The following is a 10,785-nucleotide window of genomic DNA, read 5'->3' on the forward strand; positions in this document are numbered from 1 at the left end:
TTTTCTCCACTGAGTATTATGTTAGCTGTGGACTTGTCATGTATAGCCTTTATTATGTTGAGGTCTAGTCCCTCTGTTTCCACTTTGTTGAGAGTTTTTATCATAAATGGATGTTGAATTTTGTCATAACTTTTCTGCGTCTATTGATATGATCATATGATTTTTATCCTTCTTTTTGTCAATATGGTGTAACACTTTGATTGATTTGTGGATGTTGAACCATCTTTGCACCCCTGGAATAAATCCCATTTGATTATGGTATATAATTCTTTTAAGGTATTGTTGGATTTGGTTTGCTAATATTTTGTTGAGTATTTGTACATCTATGTTCATCAGGAATATCGGCCTGTAATTTTCTTTTCTTGTAGTGGCCTTTTCTGGTTTTGATAGTGAGGTAATGCTGACCTTGTAAAATGAGTTTGGAAGGGTTCCCTTCTCTTCTATTTCTTGGGAAGATTTTGAGAAGGGATGATATTAGTTCTTCTTTAAGTGTTTGTTAGAATTCACCAGTGAAGCCATCAGGTCCTGGACTTTTATTGGTTGGGAAGATTTTGATTACTGATTCAATCTCCTTACTAGTAATAAGTCTGTTCAGGTTTTCTATTTCTTCATGATTCAGTCTTGGTACTTTGTATGTTTCTAGGAAATTATCCATTTCTTTTAGATTGTCCAATTTTTTGCATATAATTATTCATGGTAGTCTCTTATGACCCTTTGTATTTCTGTGGTATCAGTTGTAATGTCTCCTCTTTCATTTCTGATTTTATTTATTTGAGTTATCTCTCTCTTTTTTTTTTTTTGGTGAGTCTAGTTCATACCCCCTTTTAACTTTTTGTTTTGTTTACTTTTATTTTTTCTTTCTAATTGTCTATCCCCAGTCTTATTACTTCCCAACTCACTGACACTCTCATTTATATAATGTGTCTTTCCAATTTGCATTCTGTGTGTTTATTCACATACTTATGAATTTATGATAAATATCTAACATTGTTATGTTTTAAAAAATTTAAATGAATGGTATTGCTTTATAAATTTAATACTGTTTTCACATTTGTTTCCCTCTCAACATTGTGTTTTTATGATCGATTCATGTTGTTACAAGTAGCTTTGGTTCATTGTTGCAGCCTGTTGCATAACATTCCTTCAAAAGCATAATCCACATTTCCACATTCATTCTCATATTTTTTTTTTAAATGAATGTTATTTTGTATTATTTGATATATACTTGATACTGTCAACATGCATACCATATGTCAGAAAAGCTCATGCATTATTGGAAGAGAGCAAAAATAAGATATAAGTGCTATATTGTCTGATTACAAATTCATTGCTTCGGTTAGTTTTCTTTCTTCAGGGATACCATTTACCTGTAGTCTGCTGTTGGGGAATCTGAGTCTGATGTGGCAAGTTCTGCTGTGTTTGCATCAATGGAATATTAGTGCTCTCATAATTGTCTGCGTGTAGAGGAGGTACGATTTCCCCAGTCACGGGGTGAAACACAGGAAGTGTTGACAGGGGCCATGCTATCTCTCTATTCTTGGACATGTCACGAAGTTCTTTGGTAGATTTCTGAATAGCACTATGATGGACCAGTTGGATGTCTGGTGTTTGCATGTTTCTCTTTTCCACTCCTTCCCGTCGGCAGCACATGATATAAGCAAGTATTAGAAAAAGGACCAATGCTACTGCCGAGGGCACAGCCAGTGTAATTAGGAAATCCGTGTAATAGTCTCTGCTTTTCAAAGAATCGGAAGGGGGTTTGTATTCTCCACCATCAGGTAAAATCCCTTCTCCACGAATCACTTCGTGATAGGTGGACACTTGCTTTGTTTTATCAACCAACGAAATTTTGCACCAGTCGATATAAAACTGAGTACGAAATTTTTTATCACACGTTATTACAGGCTCCATTTCTTGACTGCATCTCAATTGATTCTGAGGATTTTCAACTTCCCGTAAACAAGAAGAAAATGGAACGTCGGCACCAACCATGACATAAACGCTCACAAAACTGTTGAGAAGACTGGAGCACTAGGTTTGGAAAACAGTCATGATCAAGGAGGCTACACATCAGAGCCACAGCAAATTCTTATCACAGCCTCACGCTGGCAAGGACCAGCCACTGCTACTGGACTTTGGTCACCACAGCTTGTAGCGGCACCACTGCTGCACCTGGGACTTCTAAGGTGCAGAATTCTTTTCAGTCTGTATGTGTCTCTAGGTCTGAAGTGGGTCTCTTGTAGACAGCAAATATATGGGTCTTGTTTTTGTATCCATTCAGCCAATCTGTGTCTTTTGGTGGGAGCATTTAGTCCATTTACATTTAAGGTAATTATCGATATGTGTGTTCCCATTCCCATTTTCTTAATTGTTTTGGGTTTGTTATTGTAGGTCTTTTCCTTCTTTTGTGTTTCTTGCCTAGAGAAGTTCCTTTAGCAGTTGTTGTAGAGCTGGTTTGGTGGTGCTGAACTCTCTCAGCTTTTGCTTGTCTCTAAAGGTTTTAATTTCTCCATCAAATCTGAATGAGATCCTTGCTGGGTAGAGTAATCTTGGTTGCAGGTTTTTCTCCTTCAACACTTTCAATATGTCCTGCCACTCCCTTCTGGCTTGCAGAGTTTCTGCTGAAAGATCAGCTGTTAACCTTATGGGGATTCCCTTGTGTGTTATTTGTTGTTTTTCCCTTGCTGCTTTTAATATGTTTTCTTTGTATTTAATTTTTGACAGTTTGATTAATATGTGTCTTGGCGTATTTCTCCTTGGATTTATCCTGTATGGGACTCTCTGTGCTTCCTGGACTTGATTAACTATTTCCTTTCCCATATTAGGGAAGTTTTCAACTATAATCTCTTCAAATATTTTCTCAGTCCCTTTCTTTTTCTCTTCTTCTTCTGGAACCCCTATAATTCGAATGTTGGTACGTTTAATGTTGTCCCAGAGGTCTCTGAGACTGTCCTCAGTTCTTTTCATTCTTTTTTCTTTATTCTGCTCTGCAGTAGTTATTTCCACTATTTTATCTTCCAGGTCACTTATCCGTTCTTCTGCCTCAGTTATTCTGCTATTGATCCCATCTAGCGTACTTTTAATTTCATTTATTGTGTTGTTCATCGTTGCTTGTTTCATCTTTAGTTCTTCTAGGTCCTTGTTAACTGATTCTTGCATTTTGTCCATTCTATTGTCCATTCTATCTCCAAGATTTCGGATCAACCTTACTATCATTATTCTGAATTCTTTTTCAGGTAGACTGCCTATTTCCTCTTCATTTGTTAGGTCTGATGGGTTTTTATCTTGCTCCTTCATCTGCGGTGTGTTTTTCTGTCTTTTCATTTTGCTTATCTTACTGTGTTTGGGGTCTCCTTTTTTGCAGGCTGAAGGTTCGTAGTTCCTGTTGTTTTTTGTGTCTGTCCCCAGTGGCTAAGTTTGGTTCAGTGGGTTGTGTAGGCTTCCTGGTGGAGGGTACTAGTGCCTGTGTTCTGGTGGATGAGGCTAGATCTTGTCTTTCTGGTGGGCAGGTCCACGTCTGGTGGTGTGTTTTGGGGTGTCTGTAGACTTATTATGATTTTGGGCCGCCTCTCTGCTAATGGGTGGGGTTGTGTTCCTGTCTTGCTAGTTGTTTGGCATAGGATGTCCAGCACTGTAGCTTGCTGGTCGTTGAGTGAAGCTGAGTGCTGGCGTTGAGATGGAGATCTCTCGGAAATTTTTGCTGTTTGATATTATGTGCAGCTGGGAGGTCTCTTGTGGATCAGTGTCCTGAAGTTGGCTCTCCCACCTCAGAGGCACAGCACTGACTCCTGGCTGCAGCACCAAGAGCCTTTCATCCACAGGGCTCCTTAATTTGGGATGATTGGTTGTCTATTCAGGTATTCCACAGATGCAGGGTATATCAAGTTGATTGTGGAGCTTTAATCCGCTGCTTCTGAGGCTGCTGGGAGAGATTTCCCTTTCTCTTCTTTGTTCTCACAGCTCCCAGGGGCTCAGCTTTGGATTTAGCCCCGCCTGTGCGTGTAGGTCGCCGGAGGGCGTCTGTTCTTTGCTCAGACAGGACGGGGTTAAAGGAGCCGCTGATTCGGAGGCTCTGGCTCACTCAGGCCCGGGGGTAGGGAGGGGCACGGAGTGTGGGGCGGGCCTGCGGCGGCAGAGGCCGGCAAGACATTGCAGCCTGAGGCGCGCCTGTGCGTTCTCCCGGGGGAGTTGTCCCTGGATCCCGGGACCCTGGCAGTGGCGGGCTGCACAGGCTCCCCGGAAGGGCGTGTGGCTAGTGACCTGTGTTCGCACACAGGCCTCCCGGTGGCGGCAGCAGCGGCCCTAGCGTCTCATGTCTGTCTCTGGGCTCCGCACTTTTAGCCGCGGCTCGTGCCCGTCCCTGGAGCTCTCTCAAGCAGCGTTCTTAATCCCCTCTCCTGGTGCACCAGGAAACAAAGAGGGACGTAAAAGTCTCTTGCCTCTTCGGCAATTCCAGACTTCTCCCCGGACTCTCTCCCGGCCAGCCGCGGTGCACTAACGCCCTGCAGGCTGTGTTCACGCCGCCAACCTCAGTCCTCTCCCGGCGCTCCGACAAAAGCCGGAGCCTCAGCTCCCAGTCCCGCCCGCCCCGGCGGGCGAGCAGACAAGCCCCTCGGCTGGCGAGTTCCGGTCGGCCCGATCCTCTGCGCTGGAATCTGTCCGCTTTGCCCTCCGCACCCCTGTTGCTGTGCTCTCCTCCGCGGCTCCCAAGCTCCCCCACTCCGCCTCCCGAAGCCTCCGCCCGCGAAGGGGCTTCCTAGTGTGTGGACACTTTTCCTCCTTCACAGCTCTCTCCCGCTGGTGCAGGACCCGTTCCTATCCTTTTGTCTCTGTTTAGTTTTTTCTTTTGCCCTACCCAGGTACGTGGGGGGTTTCTTGCCTTTTGGGAGGTCTGAGGTCTTCTGCCAGCGTTCAGTAGATGCTCTGTAGGAGTTGTTCCACGCGTAGATGTATTTCTGGTGTATCTGTGGGGAGGAACGTGATCTCCGCGTCTTACTCTTCCGCCATCTTCCCGGAAGTCTATATCCATTCTCACATTGATGGGCTTCTCAGTTGCTTCGAACTCCTTGCTGCCACAAATAATACCTTGAACATCTTCGTGTATGTCTCTTGTGCATGTATGTGGATGTTTCTCTAAGGTGTGCACCCAGAAATAGAAATGCTGAGTCATAAGTGATGCACACACTCAAATGAACTAAGTACTACAAGATTGCTCTTTAAAATTGGCTGCACCATTTGGCAGTCACATGAGTGGCATGTGAGGATATCCATTTCTCCTCATCTTTTTCAGAAACTTGTACTATCCAATTGTATTAGTTTCCTAATGCTTCTGCAATAAATTACTACAAGCTTGGTGGCTTAAAATAACACAGATTTTTACATTCTTAAGGTCAGAAGTCCAAAGCGGGTCATATTGAGCTAAAATCAGTTTGTTGGCAACGTTGCACTCTTTTCTAGAGACCCTAAGGGAGAATCCATTTTCTTGCCTTTCTCAGCTTCTAGAATCAACTCACATTCCTTGATTCACGGCTCCCTTCATCTTCAAAGATAACAATGGTCAGTCAAGTGTTTTTCATGTCACATCACCCTAACTCTCCCTTTCCTGTCTCCCTCTTTTACATTTAAGGACCCCTGTGATTACATTATGCTCACTTGGATAATCTCCCTCTTTCAAAGTCCACTGATTAACAACTTTAATTCTACCTTCAACCTTAATTCTCTTTTGCCCTGTAACCTAATATATTCACAGGTTCTGGGGATTAAAATGTCAGGATCATTTTGGGGGGGGCGCATTTTTCTGCCGACCACACCAACTTTATAGTTCTTGCCAATTTGTAAAGCATCTCATTGTAGCTAAAATGTACAAAAAAATCTTATAAATCGATAAGAAAAAAATGAATAGAAAATGAGTAATGGATATAAATAGACAAGTCACAAAAGGAAAAACCTGAAGTGTTAATAAATATATGGAGAGATGCTCAACTTCACTCTTAATAATAGGAACGCAAGTTGAAACTACACTGAAACCACTTTTTTGTAATAATTTGAGATATTTTTGGTAACAGTTTGAGATATATTGAGATATAGTTATTATACCACATAACTCATCCATGTACAGTGTAGAAGTCAATGGTTTTAGTATATTCATAGAGTTGTGCAACCATCACTATAATCAATTTCAGACTGTTTTCATCACCTCCCAAAGAAACACTGTAAACTTTAGCTATCACCTCCGACCCTTCTAACCCTCCTGACCGGAGGCAACCACTAATCTATTTTCTGTGTCTGTAGATTTGCCTATTCTGGACATTTCATATAAATGGAATGATATAATATACGGTCTTTGACAGCTGGCCTCTTTCACTTAGCATGGTTTCAAGGTTCATTTGTGTTGTAGCATGTATCACTAACTTTATTCCTTTTTCTGGTTAAATAATATTCCATTTTGTTGATATACTTCGTTTTGTTTAGCCATTCATCAATTGATGGACATTTTGGTTGTTTCTATCTTTTGGTGGAATGATGCTGTTATAAGCTTTCATGTACAAATTTATGTGTGGACATATGTTTTCATTTCCCTTGGGTATATTCCTAAGAGTGAAATTGCTTGGTCTAATATAACAACTCTATGTTTAAGTTTTTGAGAAATGTTCAATCTGTTTTCCAAGGTGGCTGCATCATTTAAAATTCCTACCATCAGCAGTGTATACAGGTTCTTCACCAAAACTTAATATCTGTCTTTTTATTATAGCCATCCCACTGTGTGTGAAGTGGTATCTCTTTGTGGTTTTCACTTGCATGAGACCATTTTTTACCTGTCATATTAGCAAAGATCAAATTTTGAAAAAACACTGAGATGGAGAGTATATTGGGAGAAAACAGGCACTAACCAACATTGCTGGTGGGAATGTGAATTAGTGCAACCTCTAGGGAGGTATTTTGGCTATTTGGCTTATTTATTGATATCTTAAATGCACAAAACCTTTGACTTAACAATTCCTCTTCTAGCAGTTTGAACTTGAGATACTTTTGCATATGGAAATGTGGAAAGTGATTTACGTACAGGGCTTTTCACAATAACATTGTTTGTACCAATATTAATTAGCATGGGACTGGTTATGTAAATGGAATGCAGTGCTACACTTCAAAAGAATGAGGCAATTTCATATGTACTAATATGAATTTATCCCCAAGATATATTGATATGTGAAGAAAGATGGGGTACTGAGCAATGTTCCACTATGCTGTCATTTTATAAAAAAAAAAAAAAGAAAGAAAAATATATATTTGCCTGTGTATCCCTAGGATATCTCTGACAGAATGCATAAGAAACCAAGAGTGATTTCCCCTGGAGAAGGGAATTAAGTGGCTGAGAAAGGGTGGGAGGTCATTTTTAAATAATATTTCTTTCTTTTTGTGTTTTAAATTTTCGAACTATATGTATGCTGTAGTTATTTTATGAATAATTTTTACTTAAAATTTTCTGCATAAAGGTCTGGCATTACTTATTATGCTAATTCCAACTTTATCTTTTGTTATAAAAGAAATCTTTTTATTACGTTTTTTAATTGGAAAAAAATCTTTTTACTATGTTTTCTAATTGGATATTGCTAGAACCAGGGGGCACTAATGATTTTTATATACAGATCTTATTCTGATAAATTATTATAACACTCTGTTATAATAGTTAATCTTATTGGTTATCATAGTTTATCTTTTTTTTATATAAATGATTGTATCACCTAAAAATATGAAACCTTTGTCACTTCTAATTCTTATACTTCTTATTTTTTTAATTGTCTTATTGTGTTGGTTTGGTGGAGTTTTCCTTGACCCATTTTCACTAACAGGTCAACCTTGAGTGGTTCACAGAATTATTCAAGCTTTCCATCAAACGTGGGTCTGAGGCTATGTGCTGCTTCTTCTCACAAGTAGTGAAACTCCAGTCCCAAAGGTCTGTAATTATTTCCTTTACCCCTGTGAATTCTGCTTTAGCTCCTACTCAGTGCTTTCACTTTGAGCCTCTCTTCGTATCTGGCAAATGGGGTAGTTCTTTCTTACTTTTGGCTTGGCTATGTATTTTAAACAAATTTTTTTAAAAATTCAGAATTTCAATGTATTTGGAGTTAGAGACAGCTTCTTATATCACCTGCTATATTATTATCAGGAAGTCTCCATCTGCTTTGGACAGAGTGTTTGCGTTCCCCCCCAAATTCATATGTTGACGCCTTAATCTCCAGTGTGATGGTATTTGGAGGTAGGCCTTTGGGAAGTAATAGGTTTGGATGAGGTCATGTGCGTAGAGCTCCCATGATGGGATTGGTGCCCTCATAAGGAGTTAAAGAAACCTAAGCTCTCTCTTCACATTGTGAGGAAATCAAGAAGACAGCTCTCACAGGAACCTGACCATGCTTTCACCCTGATCTCAAACTTCCAGCCTCCAGAACTGTGAGAACTAAATATTGTTATTTAAGCCACCCAGTCTCTAGAATTCTTGTTATAGCAGCCCAAACTAAGACACCGTCTGACCACCACCCCTTTTTAATACCCATTTTTGTCCCTATTTCTTTTCCCAGTCATTCAAATATGGATATATCAATATTTGTCAGAAATTTTGACCCTCTTTGGTTCTCTTCATATTCTTTTTCCATTGGTGTATTAGTATTCTACTGCTGCATCACAAATTGCCACATAGGTAACAGTTTAAAACAATATATATTTATTATCTCAGAGTTTTGGTGGGTCAGGAGCCCGGGCATGGCTCAGCTGGGCTCTCTGCTCATAAAGCGTTTCACAAGGCTGCACTCATGGTGTTGACCAGGGCTGTGACATTATCTGAAGCATGCTGTCCTCTTCCAAGCTCACAGGGTTGTTGGCAGAATTCATTTCCATGCAACGATAGAACTCTTGGTGGCTTGTTCCTTCAAGCCAGCAGAAGAATCTCTGAACGTGGGGAAGGCCTCAGTCCCTCTTTTAGAGGGCTCATCTGATTATCTCCCTTTTAACTGACTCAACGCTAACTGATTTGGGACCTCAATTACACCCACAAAATACCTTCACCTTTGCCATATAAGGTAGCATAATTACAGGAGTGATATCCTACCACCACTACCATTTTCTCTTGGTTAGAAACAGGTCACCGGTTCCACACTCAAGAAAGGAGGATTATACAAAGATATGAATACAAGAGAGTGAGAATCATAGGACTATCTTAGAAGTCTGCCTATCACACTTGGTAATCTTATACTTGAATACTATTTGAAATTCACTCTTTAGCAGGAATGAATCTCAAGTCTGTACCTTAACTTCAGTTTCTTTTTCAATAACCATTTCAACCATCTAATGAGCATCTCTGCTTCTGTGGCTCATGAGCATTTCAAACTCGATACAGTAAACCTTGATCAATGATGTATCTAATTCTCACATAAGGAGATGATTGTGTGAGTTCATAATTTAAACTTAGCCTTTAAAGTCATGAGTTTCCTCTGCACATACCCATTCCACAAGCTGATCTTTTTCACTTTGTTAGGGCTAGTGCATTAAAAGCTGAGTTTCTTTGGCTAGGCACTCAGCCGGGCTAACTACTAAGTCACTTGCTGTTATAGAGCACTGCCTCAGGCTTCAGCATCCTTAGAAATTACACGTCATGCTCCTCAAGGGTCTCTTTAGAGTAGTCAAAACCACGCACACTATAAGGTGTTTGTTCTGTATTTTTAAAACTCGACTTCCCTCTACTCCTCTAAACCAACTATTTTTCAAGTTGTTCATAGGTTGCTTAACGCTATCACCATCCTCCAAACCATCCAGTCTTACAACTCTAAAGGAGTGGTGTGTGAACTTAAGTGGTGATATTTAAGAAAGGAAGGAATCTCCTGATTTATTATGCAAAGAAGCTTTTGCGAATGAGCATATGTGCATTCTTTTCCAGGAATGATGCCCTTAGCTTTCTTTAGATTTTCAAAGGCGTGCATAACTGAATAAAACTCTTAGAGTTAATTTTGTTTTTTCTCTCTCCTTTTTAACTTTGGCTGGGTTGTCAATTTCTTTCAACATTGCCACCTTGATATTCTTAGTATTTCTATCATCACTAGCAGCATCCTAGTTCAGGTATTCATTGCCTTTGTATTATATTCCTAATTACTCTTTCGCCAATTTAATCTTCCTAAAGCCCAAATTTGAACATGTGTTTAGCCAGTCAACCATTCATTCAGTTTACAGTGCCAATTGCTGAGAATACCAAGATGGGTAGATATTTCATATCCTCAATCTTTCCCCATTTTGGTGAAAAAAAACAGATATAAAGATATTTTTAAACAACAGCATATGTGCAAGAGTAAGTTTTACTATGTGTATACTGCTATGGTAATAATCAGAAGAGTATCTAACTCATCCTGAGGGAATAAAAAACAGAGTCACAGGATGTGACACTCACGGTGGGTCTGGAAGGATGAATAGGAACTTTGCAGGTCCAAAGGAGCGTGGGAAGATCATCGATGGAGGTGGATTGTATGGTTAGATGTAAGGAGTCAAAGTGTAGGTTGAGCTTGGGAAGGTTTGAATAATTTCTACGAATCCTAAAGATGCATGGGGTGGAGTGTGGGAAATGAGCTGACATGTAGGGTTGGTCAGATTGGAAGATTCTCATTTGTCTTTTGTGAGGACCCATGAAAGATTCAACCGTCCATTCCATTAGTGGCAATTTGTTAAATGCCTGGTATGGGTTGGGCGTTATGATAGGCCCCACAGGAAAGAGGTGATAAGAGACACAAATTGAAATTTTGTAAA

General features: G+C 40.1%; 1 protein-coding gene across 1 annotated transcript; it reads right to left on the reverse strand.

The window, feature by feature from the left end:
• Positions 1-1,205: 1,205 nt before the first annotated feature.
• On the reverse strand, positions 1,206-9,330 carry LOC309829671 (epsilon-sarcoglycan-like; the record flags this gene model as incomplete). The annotated part of the gene is made up of 2 exons (XM_082665772.1): positions 1,206-2,031; positions 9,301-9,330. 2 exons carry the CDS (start codon positions 9,328-9,330, stop codon positions 1,351-1,353), a joined length of 711 nt encoding a protein of 236 aa, XP_082521898.1. The 3' UTR covers positions 1,206-1,350.
• Positions 9,331-10,785: the final 1,455 nt, after the last annotated feature.

This window comes from Grampus griseus (assembly GCF_964374135.1).
Source record: "Grampus griseus genome assembly, chromosome: 1".
Classification (NCBI taxonomy): Eukaryota; Metazoa; Chordata; class Mammalia; order Artiodactyla; family Delphinidae; genus Grampus; species Grampus griseus.